The sequence below is a fragment of the Marmota marmota genome, unplaced genomic scaffold, assembly GCF_001458135.2.
Source record: "Marmota marmota marmota unplaced genomic scaffold, marMar, whole genome shotgun sequence".
Taxonomy (NCBI): domain Eukaryota; kingdom Metazoa; phylum Chordata; class Mammalia; order Rodentia; family Sciuridae; genus Marmota; species Marmota marmota.
The window spans coordinates 45,748,810-45,764,376 of NW_026000016.1; the positions used below are offsets into that span (position 1 = coordinate 45,748,810).

At 57.4% G+C, this 15,567-nt stretch overlaps 1 protein-coding gene across 2 annotated transcripts in view; it reads left to right on the forward strand.

Annotated features, from left to right (window-relative positions):
- The first annotated feature begins 763 nt into the window (after positions 1–763).
- LOC107140674 (receptor-type tyrosine-protein phosphatase V-like) overlaps positions 764–15,567 on the forward strand; it is a 21,997-nt gene continuing 7,193 nt past the window's right edge. Inside the window, exons 1-20 of one of the 2 annotated variants that reach the window (XM_015483842.2) lie at positions 764–2,513; positions 3,156–3,331; positions 3,698–3,774; positions 5,349–5,416; positions 5,758–5,806; positions 5,961–6,224; positions 6,420–6,689; positions 6,877–7,140; positions 8,458–8,712; positions 8,813–9,058; positions 9,208–9,480; positions 10,431–10,703; positions 11,414–11,677; positions 11,896–12,162; positions 12,470–12,751; positions 13,074–13,214; positions 13,440–13,650; positions 14,105–14,172; positions 15,038–15,164; positions 15,321–15,368. In XM_015483842.2, coding sequence (XP_015339328.2) covers positions 3,711–3,774; positions 5,349–5,416; positions 5,758–5,806; positions 5,961–6,224; positions 6,420–6,689; positions 6,877–7,140; positions 8,458–8,712; positions 8,813–9,058; positions 9,208–9,480; positions 10,431–10,703; positions 11,414–11,677; positions 11,896–12,162; positions 12,470–12,751; positions 13,074–13,214; positions 13,440–13,650; positions 14,105–14,172; positions 15,038–15,164; positions 15,321–15,368 — 3,434 coding nt within the window. In that variant the 5' untranslated portion in view covers positions 764–2,513; positions 3,156–3,331; positions 3,698–3,710. The remainder of the gene's footprint in view (positions 2,514–3,155; positions 3,332–3,697; positions 3,775–5,348; positions 5,417–5,757; positions 5,807–5,960; positions 6,225–6,419; positions 6,690–6,876; positions 7,141–8,457; positions 8,713–8,812; positions 9,059–9,207; positions 9,481–10,430; positions 10,704–11,413; positions 11,678–11,895; positions 12,163–12,469; positions 12,752–13,073; positions 13,215–13,439; positions 13,651–14,104; positions 14,173–15,037; positions 15,165–15,320; positions 15,369–15,567) is intronic. The other variant, XM_048809688.1, reaches the window with a different exon arrangement.

Genomic DNA, 15,567 nt, shown 5'->3' on the forward strand with positions numbered 1-15,567 from the left:
GGCTTCCTCAGGTTCTGAGCCCTGCCCAGCTCTCCGCTCCCTTGGCCTGCACATAGGCCAGCCACCCGGGGAGTGGACCGTAGAGCTGAGTTGGAGGAGAGTCTGGGGCTTCCCCTAGGTCCCCTGCCCCCTCTGGGCCTCCTCCCAGAACCTGACATCCTTTCAGAAGACTTACGAATCATCGACAGGCTCTGGCCCTCCTGCCAGGGGACTCCCATGTCCTCTTCACTACTGGGGCACCTGTGTGCCTGGGGCTTGGGGAGCAGCCCCCAAATCCAAGACGCCAGGGCCCTCCGCCCCTGCCTGGCTCCTCTGGCTGGCCCCTGGAGGCCTGCAGCCCAGCCGCCCCGCGGTTCATGCTGCTGCATCTCCTTAGACCTTGTAACATTCCCAACATCCTTCCTGGCCCCAGCACGCTCCCTCTGCATTCCGTCTCTTCCTCCCACTTCTCTGATTCAGCTGTCAAACGGTGACAGCAAAGAAGACATGGTGTACAATAGGCACAGGGGAGGGCACACAGGGGGCGGCAGGGGGCTTCAGCTGACCCTCACAGGAGAACGTTTGAGGTGAAGAACAAGAGTGACCCTTTGGGCTCAGGAGGCCTCCTGCTACCTTCCTTTGCCCTTGGGAGGTGAAGACTCTTTTCTGAGCCTCTCCTTGGCTAACTGATCCTGGGTCCATCTTCCCTGTAGTTGGTGTTCCTCTAAGAATGGTGGGGGGGGGTCGCCCAAGGAAGGGGGCTAGGTGGAGCTGGGAAGTATTTGGCTGCAGGGCCAGCGTGAGGTGGCAGGAGCAGGAGCCTGGGAATCCCTAGGTCGCTGTGGGCAATGATCTGAGGCTGGCCTCTGCCTTGACCTCCCCATGTGGGTCAGTGTTTCTTCTGGTCAGTGGTGTGGGCCCTGGAGTAAAGGAGGGGGCAGGAGGGGATTGGAAAGAGGGCCCCCCGCTCTGGGCCGACTGTTGATTATGATCAAGAACAGGAAGCTAGGATACCACAGGGGTGGGGGAGGAGGAAGTGGGCCAAGTCTCCCCTCCACTGGCTTGCCCAGTGCCCCCGGGTTTCCATGCCTGAGCCCTGTTGGCTCTGAGCACATCCCTGACCCCTCAGAGGCTAGGGCCGGCAGAGGTCCAAGTGGTTCAAGGAAGCCAGGAGCCTGGAGATGAGGAAGAGGGTTGATACAAGGGGTGGGTGTAATGCTGGACATTGAGCAAGACCCCGGGGCCCTCCCAGTTTCCTTTGGGAGGTGGAGGGGAGAATCACTTCTGGCCTCCTACCCACTCCCTCTCTCTTCCTTTGCTTAGAAACGCCTGGACATCCATGGAGCATGTGGCTCGAGACCCAACCACAGGCCTCTGATGGACAAGATGCTGCCCCAGCCCCTCCCCAGCCTGGCCTGGGAGCCTAGTCCACCTTCTGCGCCCCCCCCCCGCCCCCCGGTGTGAACTTTGCCCCATCTTGAGGCTCCTAAAGTGACTGTCTCTTCACTGAAGACCTTCCCATGCCTGGGGTGGAGCTCTCCCGGGTGGCTTTCCAAATTTCACCACTGAAATTTCTTATTTGTTTTCCTGGGTTGGGATTGAGTTTCCAGCTACCTTCTGCCCCGGAGAATGTGTATACTAATAGCTGGGAGCCGGAAGACCTGCATGTCAGGAGTAAACTAGGGCCCAGTGCTGTGTGACCTTGGGCAAGTTACGAAGGCTCCCTGTGTCTCCGACTCCTCCTCAGCTTCCTCCCTTCCCAGGGGGATGATAATAGGGATAATAACCCCATGTGGGCAGATGAAGGGAGACCTGTGAAGTGCTTTTGTTCACAGGAGAGCTCAGGAGTCAGCAGAAGCAAGAGAAGCTGGTGAGGGAAGTGGGCCAGGGAGCCACACTGGATGGGGGAGAGCTGCGTGGGGGAGGCCATGGAGGCTATGCCTTACCCCTCACCAGCCTTACATCCTCCAGGGAGAAGGTGTCAGCGCAGCTCAGGGGAGGCTCTGCAGGGAGTAGCTCATAGCAGCCAGAGAGGACAGGGAGGAACTGGCCAGGCTCTCGGGCCAGGCTGGGGAGGGGCTGATGCAGGGCGAGGACACGTGTCTCGTCCCATCTGAGACTTGTGGTCCGTCTGGCTGCACACACAGTTACCACTTGGCTCTCCAGTCTGTCTCCTCCAGTCACTCCTGATTCCTGGGGCTGTGAACCTTGACTCCCATGCTCAGTGTGAGAGCCCCTGGGGGACGGGATACACCAGCAACTCCCAGAAACCCCTGTCCTATAAAATCCCAGGGGGCATCTTGGGGAAGGGTCAGCTGCTGGGGGCCAGGACTGCTGGGCCTCACATCTGTCCTGTTCCTCTCCTTAGCTGCCCTACTAGCTCCTCTCTGGACAAGCCCTGAGATCCTAGGTGGCTCTTCCTGAGGAAGCCGACTTGTTCTGCCCTGACTCGGCGGGCCCAGGCTTGTCCTGGGGCGTTGGGGAGACAGACACCGAGGTCTTGGAGCAGGAGGCAGGGATACACCCGACACACGGTGAGTGGGGCAGAGGAGTGCTGGGCGGCCCCCTGGGCTAGCCTCCAGGGAGGCCCACAGGGCATGTCCCAGGCTGCCCCTCTGTGCCAGCCACCTCAAATGCCATCACCCACTCCAACCCCATTTCCCTCCTGCTACCATTTGAGTGCCCTTCTGGTACAGGGGACTTTTCCATACCCTTCAGCCCTGGCTGAGAGGATCAGCTCAGCATGGAGGAAACCAGGGCCAGCCTGCTGGGAGTTCCAGGAAAGACCCCAATTCCTCTCCTGTCGCTGGGACCCTGGCAGGAGAACGTTAGGGCAGAGGAAAGTCCCTCCCTGTCTCCAAGCTCAGAGTCAGAGAAATGGACATCTGCTCTACAGCGTGGCCCTTTCCTCCCAGGGGCTCTCCTGTCGGCCTCCCCCTGGGTGTTGTTTCTGGACACCCCCTCGTGTGTCCATTCAGACAGGCGTGAGCTCCCTCCTGATACACCTGTGCACACTTGAACACACACTGTTGGGGCACACCCCTGCCCAGGCCCCCAGCCCCTGCTGTCTCTCCACAGCTGCACCTAGGCCTCCCCCTTCCCCGGCGACCTTCCCCAGAACGTGGGAGGGACAGTGGGCGACTTGTCCTCTCCTGCCTGCTGATTATCTTCCTCAGCGTGGGGGATGCCCAAGGCCTGGCTTCGGGTTGTGGGAGAGCAGAGGAGGGGCCGGAAGAGCTGCCTGGGACAGCTGCAGGGAGAGACAAGGCCAATTCACATTTGGGAGCCCAGACAGCAGGACCTGCCACTGGCCCTCTTCTGCCTCTTGACTGACTCTTTCCAGAATGAACTGGTAAGGTGCCTTGAGACCTTGGGAGGACCCTCGGGGTTCTCTAGGGAGAGGATGTGGGTTTGTCTGTGGGGGTGGCTGTTGGGGAAGAGGTACAGCCCTGTGGTTCTTTTTTTGCTGAATGGAGAGGCTTGGTCTTGGGGGTAGGCGGTGCTGATTCTTATCTGTCAGAAACTTTCTGTACTCTCTCTGGAGCCCCCCTCCCTTCCCAAAGCTGCCCCTGGCTGGGTTGGGGGGCTGGCAGCTGGGCCTACTGTGGTAAAGTGCCTTCTCAAGGTTCTCTCTAGCTTCAGAGTCAGGGCTGTCCCCAACAGGCCTCTCTTTGGTGGGGACTTTGGGACCACCCCATGTCCTGCTCTATCTCCTTAGATTCTGAATTAGGATGTTTCCACCCCACCATCTCTCCTGTTTGTGGCTGCTGGTCGGGACTCTGCTAAAAGAACAGAGTAAGTTGTCCCCAGGTGAGGTGAGATGGGGAAAGGACCAGGGTAAGGAGTTGCCCCACCTCTTGGCCAGAGCGGGACGGGGACCTTTCCCCTTTCTTGTCAGTTTTCCTAGTTGCTAGGTCCCCCACCCCCACCTCTTCTGAAAGAACACACGTGTGCATATGTACACACACACACACACACACACATGCACACACGCACACAAACACAGCCTGGAAAATCTGATGAGTCTGCAGTACTGAGTTTCCAGGCCCCTGTCCAGGGCCGGGTGGGCGGCTCTGAGGTTTGGGGCTGGGTGGAGGGGGGGTGCAGCCCCCAGTGCTGGGCTCTGGTACAGGCCCGTCCTCCCTGCTGGGGCAGGCCCAGGGGAGTCTGGCCCCCGCTCAGAAGATGCCTTGCTGTTGGAGTCTCGGTACCGGCTGCTTTCTGTACACCCCCTCCTGGGCTTGCAGAGTCCTGGGCTCTTCCTGGGGCCCAGCACCTCTCCTCTGCTCCCTTCCCTCCCACCCGAGCTGACTTGGCACTTGGCGTGGGAGCACCTGGGTGAGCGGTGCCAGGTGAGCAGCTGGCTCTAGGCAGGGTGAAGGGAGCACGAGTGCCAGATTTTTCTAGGCCAGGTCTCAGGCGGGCGCAGCCGGGACTCTGCAGGGCCGGGAGGGGCAGGGGAGCCAGGGTGGGCACGGCTGCCAGAGGTAAGGGAAGTCAGGAGAGGACCCCAGGGACTCTCGTCCTTCCAAGTGAAGAAGAGCGACTGGGGGGCTAGGAACCGGGTTTGCCATCTCTGCTGTATGTAGTCAGACGTCCCAGTCCCAGGTTCAAGTCCAGCTTCTTTCCTTGTACCTGTGGATCCCTGGGCTGGACTCTGCCCCTTTCTGAACTTTGACTTCCTCATCTGGGCAGTGGAATGATGATCCATCCCAAGGGCCAGGTGAGCTCTGGATCCACTGTCACACAGACTCAGGGCTTAAAGGATGAGCTTCTGGGCCTCTGTCCAGTACAGCATAGTGCCACCCGGGTGCCCAGAAAGGGACACATACTCAGCTGACCCATCCACGCAGAGCACAGGAACATACACCCACACCATGTGACCAGGACCTCCCCTCTATCCCCACAGAAGCACAAACATCCTATTAATCTCACGCACATATGAGGGAGTCAAGGGACACGGCCCCTCTTGCAGGGTCAGGGAGAGGGGAAGTTAGCTGTCTCGGCTGTGTGTGACCATCTGCAGGGTTGTTACTCGGTCATTCCTGAGAGCACAGGACATTCTCCTCTCTGGGAGCAGCTGCTGGAGGTGGGCTGGAGGAGGGAGAGACCCAGCAGGGAGGTGGGTTTGGCTACTGTCTGAGAGTTACAGATCTCTTCCACCTTCTGGGCCTAGAACCGGCCTCCTTCCCCTCACAGAGTCTTGCCCAAACTGGGCGGGGTAGAGTCGGGCTCTGGTTGGAGGCAGCCCCTTGCTCTTTGCTGCTGTCTGCTTGAAATTCTGCCCTTGCCCGCCCTCCAGCAGGGCAGGGAAGGGCTTGGTGGGGGCGTGGCTCTCGTCCTGCAGCCTCCCAATCTTCCCTCTGCAGACATCCTTGGGATGAAGCCCCCAGTCCTGTTCGTCCTGCTCTTCTGGCTCCCGGGCTTTCTGGCTGAGGTAAAGTGGGCATGGGGGGCACACCCAGCAAGTGGGCCCCTGTTGTCCAGGGCATGTCCAGGCCTCCACCTCTCGGCAGAGCCCACAGCTGGTCTGCATTAGGCGAGGAGGAAGGCTACTCCTTCCCACTCGGGCCAGCATGGAGGACAGATCACTCCAACTGCCAGGCTGCCTCCCATACCTTGGGCGAGTCTCCAGGGGATGCCCCTCTGCAGTGTGTAGGGGGGTGTCAGACAGGTGGGAGCCTGCTCTCTGATCCTGGCTCTGTCCCCCACTAGCTTTCCCAGAGGCCTCATCGATCCGGAGGCCTCTGCCCATCTCCTCTCCTCTCCTTTCTACAGGAAGACCCATGCCACGTCTTGGAAGGGAGCCCAGATGGGGAGGGTAGAGGTAGGTGTCTGTGGTGTAGGAGGGGGTTCTGGGGGCAAGGGGGAGGGTGAAGGGATGCTTTTTCCATAAGGGGCCTTGCCGCCCGCTTTCTGCCTTCCCTCCTTCCTTGGGGCCTAGGGGTGTCAGGAGACTCTGAGTGTACCCCTTTCCCCAGGTCCACCCCTGAGCGTGAACATCAGCAGTCAGGGCAGCCCTCCCAGCCTCCTTCTGAGCTGGGCGCCTACCCAGCCAGGTGGGCTTGGACATGTTCTCCACCTCACAAGCCTGAGCTCTCCTGATGGGCAGCAGCTCCAGGCCCACACCAATGAATCCAGCTTTGAGTTCCAGAACCTGGTGCCAGGGAGTCTCTACCAGCTGGAAGTGACTGCCCTGCAACCCTGTGGAAAGAATGTCACCATCACCCTCATAGCCCGCACTGGTATGGGACCTACAGGCTGAGGGGGCGGGGTCCTTTCCTGGGGTGGAAACAGGAGGTGGCTGCCCTGGAGGGCTGGCTGGGGACAGGAAACCAAAAGAGACAACTTCTCACAGGACCCAGTCTGGCACAGGGACCCATTTAGAAGCACTTACAAGCAGAAACACCACAAGCCCTCTCTTTCCACCTCTGATGCAGCCCCATCAATTGTCCATGGACTGCAGCTCCATGGCTCTGGGAGCCCAGCCAGCCTGGAGGCCTCGTGGGAAGATGCCCCGGGGGAGCAGGATGGTTATCAACTTCTCCTCTACCACCTGGAATCCCATACAGTGGCACATAATGTCTCTGTGTCCCCGGAAACCTCGTCCTACAATTTTGGCAACCTCTCGCCAGGTAGCGAGTATGTTTTGGAGGTTACCACGTGGGCTGGCAGTCTCCAAGCGAAGACCAGCATGCACCAGTGGACAGGTGAGGTGGGCACCTGGGTGAGGCCCCGTGTGGCAGCCAGTCTGGGAATAACAGTCCAGTGCCTTGTAAGCAGTGCCATGCCCCAGTGTGGCTGGGCCTCTGGGACCCCAAGTGCCCAAGCTGGCGCCAGCATCTTGCTCTGGGATCCTTCCTCAAGCCTGGCTTTGCTGTACTGTCCTTCCTCCAGAACCCGTGCCTCCAGGTCACCTGGTGCTGCATGCCCTGGACACCTGTGCCCTGCAAGCCTCCTGGAACAGCTCCGAGGGGGCTGCCTGGCTCCACCTAGTGCTCAAAGACCTCCTAGGTGGCTCCAATCTGACTGTAGAGGTCACACGTGGCGTCTCCAATCACACCTTCCTCCACCTGTCTCCGGGCACAGCCTATGAATTGACACTTAGTGCTGCTGCTGGGCCTCATCAGGCCATGGGGCCCAGTGCCACTGAGTGCACCTGTGAGTACCTGGGGGGTTGGGGAGGGATATAGCAGAGACTGCTCAGTTCATCTCCTCGGGTCAAGTAGCCAGAGTACAGCTGGCAGGGGAGCTGGGAGTTGGGAGGCTTGGAGCCTGCACCCGTCCTGTTGACTCGTGGTCGGTGCCCACCTGAGACGATGGCAGTGGAAGTAACAGTTATCATCAGTTGAGCCCCTCTGGGGTGGGCTCTGTGCTTGGCACTTTCTGTGTGTAGTTTTATTTAATCCTCCGTGAAGCTATATGTAGGTCTCCTTACCCCGTGTTATCACAGAGGGAACTAAGCTGCAGAGAGAGAAAGCACCCAAGGTCACAGTGTGTAAGAGCTGACCTCACCCTGGGCAGCACGCCTCATTTGCACTCTGAGAGGCGCTGTTGCGCCTTGGTGAAGAGTCGGGGAACCAGGCTGCCTGGGTTCTGAGTTTTGTTTCTGCTGCCTGCTGGCTGCACATCTCTGGATGACTTCCTCACCTTATTTTACTTATTTTATTTTACAGTCCTGGGGATCAAACTCAGGGCCTTGTGCATGCTAAGCAAGTGCTCTACCACTGAGTAGCTCTACCACCCCCAGCCTTTTTAAATTTTTATTTTGAGACAAGCTAAGCTGTCTCTAAGCTGCCAAAGCTGGCCTTGAACTTGCAATCCTCCTGCCTCAGCCTCCCAAACAGCTAGGATTACAAATCTGTGCCCAGTTCATGTCTGTTTGTTTACTTATTTATGTATTTATATATTTATGCATGTTTGGGATTAAACCCAGAGTCCTGTGCATGCTAGGCAAATGCTCTACCACTGAGCTATATCCCCAGTGCAGTTTCTTTTCTATTTTTTAAAAAAATATTTATTTTTTTTAGTTGCAGTTGGCACAATACCTTTATTTTATTTATTTTTATGTGGTGCTGAGGATTGAACCCAGGGCCTTGCATGTGCTAGGCGAGTGCTCTACCACTGAGCCATAACCCCAGCGCCCCCAGTGCACAGATTCTATATCTTTTAAAGGTAGTGAGTATCTTCCTCCTATGTCAAGAGGATTGAGTGTGAAGTTCTGTGTGCAGAGGCCTCAGGAGAGTGCTGGCAGACACACATTGGATCATATGATGTGCTCTTATTTTGCTCTTATTGCTGTCCGTGGCCAGATGGTGGCTGCCATATCCTGGTATTCATCCAGATTGTGGCAAATAGGGCTGCCAACATCTGGATGAGATGAGGCCCAGGGTGCATAGAAGCAGCTGGTACAGAGAGAGTGGGGCTTTTCTCACCCACTGCTTAGGTCTTCAGGAGTATTTGCCCCTATCTCCGCAGATCCCTCTGCCCCACTGGACCTGGTGCTGACTCCTGTGCCTCCCCAGCTCTGGGCAAGCTGGAAGGCAGGGCTGGGAGCCCGGGATGGCTATGTGCTGAAGTTAAGCGGGCCAGTGGAAAAGAATACCTCTCTGGGCCCTGAGGCCTGCAATGCTACATTCCCAGGGCCCCTCCCCTCAGGACACTATGCTCTAGAGCTGCAGGTTCTGGCTGGGCCCTATGATGCCTGGGCCCAGGCCAGTGCCTGGCTTGATGGTGAGTCTGGACTGGGGGAATAAGGGTGGGGTCCTGCCCAGAGCCATCTGCTTCAAGAGGCAGGTGGATCCTCATTCTCTGCGACCGGCCTCCTCTCCAGATTCTACAGGCCAGCCCAGGAAGGACCATGGGGCCAAGTTGCAGCTGGAAGGGTTGGAAGCCAGCAGGGAGCCTGGGCGGCGGGCACTGCTCTATGCCAATGATGCCCCAGGCCTCCTAGGAAACATCTCCGTGCCCTCTGGTGCCACCCAGGTCACCTTCTGTGGCCTGGTCCCTGGAGCACAGTACCGTGTGGATATTGCCTCATCCCTGGGAGTCATCACCCAGAGCCTCATGGGCCGCACAAGTGAGTGCCAGCTGCTGTGTCCCCTGGGACTGGGGCCGGGAGGCCTTGGTTTGGCGAGGGAAGTCACGTAGGGGAGTGGCTCATGAGAGCTGTGCAGGAGGCATCACAGGGCCAGTGACACATATGACTCCCTCCCCAACACCTTTCAGGTCCCCTGACACCACAGTCACTGGAGGTCATCAGCAAGAACAGCCCATCTGACCTGACTATTGGCTGGGCCTTGGCACCAGGGCAGCGGGATGGCTACAAGGTCACTTGGCACCAGGAGGGCAGCCAGAGGTCACTGGGAAACCTTGATTTGGGCCCAGATAATTCCAGTGTGACTCTCAAGGGTCTGGTCCCTGGCTTCTGCTACGCAGTGTCAGTATGGGCCTGGGCAGGGAACGTCAGCTCCAGCGTCCAAAGGATTCACTCCTGTACCCGTGAGTTCCAGCTTAGCCTCTGGGTGGCAGCTAGGGGCCTGGTTTCCTTTGCTCCCGGGCCTTCTGTATGTCATATTATTGACTTAGAGGGCCACTAGTCAAAGGCAGGCCTTTCCTGAATCTATTTGCAAATGTTTCCTACTTTCTACCATTTGGTCAGCTAGCCACTCACCCATCACACACCCTTTTATCACCCACCACTCTGCCATCCTTCCATTCAATCAACATTTGATTAACATCTCCCATTTCCTAGATATGGATTTAGGTGCTGAGGCTAAGCATTGGGAACAAAACAGTCTAGAAAGGACAATTGACAGATGGCGTATATGTCTATCACGCACGTGGTTTTATAGGCTGAATTATAAATGTAAATGTGTTGGTAGGAATATGCATGCTGTATTAACTCAAACTGTACAAAACTACATTCTTATAGGCTCAAATGGCGACTGTTGGGAATTTTATGTGGTTCCATCTGACTTCTGGACTCAGAGAAGGGACACTTGCTTCAGAAGTCAGGACAAGGTTCTCAGAGGAGAGTGAGCTGAGAGGCCTGAGGGGCTGGGTAGGAGGGGCGGAGGACTTCAGCAGGAAGCTAAGCATGTACCAAGGCCCACAGGTCAGAGACGGACAGACAGACAGACAGACAGACTGAGACCTTGCTGGAACTGAGCGTCCATGGATACACTGGAGAACAAAGACTCTGAGGCATGGGAGAGACTGGGTATGGAGCTGGGCGCTGGCAGAAGCAGAGTGAACCAGACACCTCCCCTGGAGCCAGGGTGTGGTGAGGGCACAGGTGTCTTTGCAAGAGGTTTTTCTAGGAAGAAAAAGAGCAGGCTTTGAGCCCTGTGAAATTGGAGTTTTAGGATGGGATGCTCGGGAGCTTGTTTGGGGAAAGAGGGGGGGGGGGATTCTGATGATTTCAAATCTCTTTCTTCTTGTCCTCTCAGTCCCTGTTCCTCCTGCCAACTTGTACCTGGGCTTTGCTGCCCAGCCTCCGGCTCTGAGGGCTTCTTGGAGTCCCCCACCAGGTGGCAGGGATGGCTTCCGGCTGCGGCTTTACAGCCTGGGGCCCCTAGCTCTGAAAAGCGAGGAAACCCTGGCCCCAGAGGCCCAGAACTTCTCCTGGGCCCAGCTGTCCCCAGGCTCCAAGTTCCTGGTGCAGGTGGCCACCCTGCATGGTCCAGAGGAGAGCAGCAGTGCCAATGCCACAGCATGGACCTGTGAGTGCCCCCAGTGTGGTCCTCCCTGCCTCTACCCTTGGGAGTCCCCCTCCCCACCCCAGTCTTCCTTCTTCCATGAGGGCCGCCATCACTGTCTTTAGATTCCTCCCAAGAAGGGTGAGACCTCAGGCAGGCTGGGAGGGGCTGGAGGGAAGTCTGGCCTGGGAGTCAGGAGACCTGAGTTCTAGCTGGGGCTCCACCCCGAGAGTAAGCTCAGCCCTCCCTGAGCCTCAGTGTCCCCAACTATAAAGAGGAACTTTGACAAAGTGACTGGGCTGGACTCAAGTGAGTCCAAATCCTGGGCTCAGGCTCTGAGGGTAGGAGGGCACTGACTGGGCCCCTACACATCCATCTGTCCATCCATGTAAGGGTCTTTAAAAGCCCCTTCTGCGGGGACTAGGCAAAGGCCCGTGAGTCAACTGTCACGCAGCCCAGTCTGCCTCTGACTGAGGGGGTGGCCGCCGGGAGGGTATTGATTAATTCAGCCGTCCAGCCCAGCTGAGCTTGTACCCTGCCTCCTGGGACAAATGGCAGACCCTGCTTCAGAGGAGAGTCATGATCCCGATGCCCTGAACCTGTATCTTGGCTCTTGGTTGTTCCTTAATTGAGCCAAGCAGAGAGGAAACTTCTGGAGCAGGAGAAGCCAGATATTTGACTTAGATTCTTTTCTTCTTTCCTGTCCATCACCCCATACCTTGTGCTCCCTGCAGCTCCTCTTGCCCCTCTTCTGGTCAACGTGACCAGTGAAGGCCCCACCAAGCTCCAGGCATCCTGGGTCCATGCTTCTGGGAACTGGGACAGCTACCAAGTGACTGTGTACCAAGGAGGTACCCGTGTAGCCACTGGCTTCGTGGGAGCTGAGGTGAACAGCACAAGCCTCTCATCTCTGACTCCAGGCACTAAGTACGAGGTGGAGATTGCCTCACGGGCTGGGCCTCTTCGCACCGCAGCAGCCAATGTCTCTGGTTGGACCTGTAAGTGGAGCCTGGGAAGGTCAGCGACAGAGGACAGGAGGGCAGGGCTGCCTCTGAGACCCCCTGCTCCTCCCTCAGTGGCACGTTAGCTGTCCATTAGTCCCACCTCTACACAGAAGGCCCCTGCATGTGGTTAATGAATTCTGTCACCATTCAGGGGTCTCTCAGGACTAGGCCATGGAGCCTGATTGGCCTGCTCGCTCTCCTTCCCTCCACAGCCCCGCTCATGCCCAGTGAGTTGTTGGTGTCCATGCAGGCGGGCAGTGCTGTGGTCAACCTGGCCTGGGTCAGCAGCCCCTTGGGGCAGGGAACCTGCCATGCCCAACTCTCAGAAGCTGGGCACCTCTCCTGGAAGGAGCCCCTGGAACTAGGCCAAGCCCGCCTCATGCTGAGGGGTCTCACCCCGGGACGCAACCTCTCCCTGTCAGTGCTGTGCCAGGCGGGGCCTCTCCAGGCCTCCACTCACCCTGTGGTACTGCCAGTTGGTAAGTGGCTGCCTGCTGGGGGAGGGTGAAGTGCCCAGACCAGCAGGTCCAATCCAGCCCATTGCCCATCTCTTGGAGCCACCTGCTCCTTTTAGTGGCTATTGTGACCACCTCTGCCTTGGGTTATGCCCCATATCCAGATAAGCAGGGATGAAGACAAGTTGTCTCTCCCTGTGGCTGAGGTCCCTTTCCACAAGCATAAATGTCCAGACCCTTCGTGCCTGCTGATTTTGGCAGCCCCCACCCAGATGCCACCCTCTTGGGGGACACGGACACCCACACAATGCAGAGCCCTTGGTTCCTACAGAGCCTGGCCCTGTGGAGGACGTGAGGTGCCAGACTGAGGCTGCCCACCTGGTCCTGAACTGGACGGTGCCTGCTGGGGACGTGGACGCCTGTCTGGTGGTGGCGGAGCAGCTGGCTGCGGGAGGGAGCGCTCACCTCGTGTTCCAGGCCAACACCTCCGAGGACGCGCTGCTGTTGCCCCACCTGGAGCCTGCCACTTCCTACCGCCTCAGCCTCACCACGCTGGGCAGGAACGGGCTGTGGAGTCGGACGGTCACCCTGGTGTGTGCCACTTCTGCGGAGGGTAGGCACTTTCCACCGCCTCTGGTGCCACCTCTGCTTCCATAGTCCCCCTCTACCACTGCCCAGCTAGGATTGTCACTTGGCTCGCCTGGCTGCCTAGGGCTCTCCCTGTCCCCAGGCCCCAATAGTTTCCTCTCGCCCTGATCTTGAGCCTCACACAGTGGCACCCAGCAGTCTTCCACTCCACGTTTGATTGTATCCATAAGCCGTTTGTTGGCAGGTGTGGTAGGAGGTGCTAGGGACAGTGAGGCATGGTCATTACCCCTATAGACTGGTGGTTTTGTGCTTAGTCAAGGCCTCGCTTCCCTCCTCTCCATCCTCAGTCTGGCATCCCCCAGAGTTGGCTGTGGCCCCCAAGCTGGAGCCTGAGTCAGGAATGGGGGTAAAGATCACACCAGGCATGTTTGGCAAGGATGATGGACAGATTCAGTGGTACGGTGTCATTGCCACCACCAACATGTCACGTGAGTCTTATGCTTAGGAGGGGTTGGGAGACCCTGGTGATTACCTAGCAGTGGGTAGGAAGGTCCGGGGGTCGAGGCTGGTAAGATGAACTATCTCAGGATAGGGTTGAGGTTGGGTTTTGAGTGGGGAGCAAGCTGGAGAAATGGGGTAGTCCCCTTGTAGTGGGGAGCCAGGCTCCAACCCTCTGCCCACTTTCCTCTGCACCTTCCACATTCCTTCCCCAGTGGCCCGCGCTCCCCGGGAAGCCATCAACCACACGTGGTACGACCACTACTACAGAGGATACGACTCCTACCTGGCCATCTTGCTCCCCAACCCCTTCTACCCAGGACCCTGGGCTGTGCCGAGCTCCTGGACAGTGCCCATGGGTACAGAGGACTGTGGCCAGACCCAGGAGATATGTAATGGGCCACTCAAACCAAGATCCCAGTACAGGTGAGAGCTAAGTCTTCGGGGGTGGGGCGGGGGGGAGGAGCCTGTGTAAGTTTCATTTATGGGTTATTTACATAGTCTTTCAAACACAGATCTCTGCAAAGAGGATCAACAGCTCTTTTGATGGGTTTCCTGGTAGGCCAGGAAAAGAAGGGAACACCCATCCATTATATGGGTCTTTTTCCAAAAAGAAATGGGGGATGGATTGGGTTTGGGTTTGCCAGGGCAATTCCAAGGATATCCAGGTGCCTGTTTCTAGAGCTGCTTTTTGCTCTTGAAACAGGGTGAGGAAGATGGAAGAGTGGCGGGAGATGGCCTGCTTTAGGACGCCAGGTGGCGGGAGGGAGGAAGCTCTCCCTAACTGAACAATCCACTGCTTCTGGCCTCGTTTCCTGGGAGGGATTTTACCTCATTTTCCTGCCCCTCCCCAATAGAAAGTCCTGCTTCTCTGTCCCAGGTTCAGTATTGCTGCCTTTACCAGGTTCGGCTCTCAGGACACCACTATCTCCTTCTCAGCCTTCTCAGGTAGGTGGGCACCTGGCTGGGGCTCCAGCGGGACCCTGAAGACGGGGAGTGCAAGGACCCTGCTGGAGGCTCATCCTCAATCTGTGGGGAGGGACTGAGCTTAGGTTCCTGGGAGATCCCGTGGTGCCTAGCAGAACTGAAGACCCAGAGCCAATCAAGTGCAGTGGGCTCCAGATATGGCCTGGGTGACCTGGGAGCAGGTGGAAGGAGGCAGGTGCATGGAGATGGTTGCTGCTGTCAACAACAACAGCACTGTCCTGCACTGTCCCCCTGCAGCCGGCTGCTCCTGGGCCACAGACGTCCTAGAATGGCATTTTCCCATAGGAACATAAGATGAGCCACTGATACCAGCATCATTTAGAGTCTCCTAGTAACTACGTTAAAAAAGTAAAAAAAGATACAATGAATTTTAGTAACATTTACTACAAGCCAAAATATCTCAAATAATATTGTTTCAACTTATCAATAACAAAATTACTCAGATATTTTACATTCTTTTTTTCTTACTGCGTCTTTAAACTCCCCTGCACATCCCACACATTGGGCCAGTCTACATTGGAGCAGCCACACAGCAAGGGCTCAATAGCCACATAGGACAGTGTGGTTCTAGAAGGTCCAGCAAGATGCTTTATAGGGTACAGGGAGGGGAAGTAGGGTCTTTGGTTTTTTTCCCCCGGGCTGGCTTGCTGGGCATCCTGTTTTTTTAAGACAGCCAGCTCTGGCCTTGGTTTGGCATCAGGGACTTCTAGGATTATAGAAAACCGTCACTGCATGTTCACTTGATAGTCCCAAGTCCAGGAAAGATTGGCACAGCCCTGCAGTGTCAGTGGGACAAGGCTGCCACGTTCCGTCCTTCTTTCTGCAGAGCCCCGGGCCAGCATCTCCCCAATGAAAGTGCCCTTGCTAGTCATGGTGGGCACGGTGGTGGGCTGTGCTCTCACTATCTGTGCTGTGCTGGGCCTGCTGTGCCGGCGGCGGGCGAAGGGGCAGAGGTGAGCAGAAGGGAAGGAGGGGGCTGGAAGAACTTTGTGACCAGCGAGGGCCACCGGGGCCTGGGCCTGGGGCTGCCTCCCACATGCACCACATCACATGCAGCTTCCTGATGTAATCCCTCAGTCTCTCTCTCTTCCTCTCTCTCCCTCCTTCAGGGCAGAGAAGGATGGGTTTTCCCATGAGCTGATGCCCTACAGCCTACGGTGAGTACGCTTCCCAAGGATGGGGGAATGGTGACATGCCAGAGCCACCCAGGCAGCCTGCTCCTCTGTTTCACCCCAGACAGGGGCTCCAAGTCTCTGCTAGACTCCCGTTTGTGCCCTCTTCTTCCTCCTCCTCCAGACTCACTGAGTCAGGGCTTTCCAGGAAAATAGGACCAAGGTGGGGGGTGGGGGTGGAGGG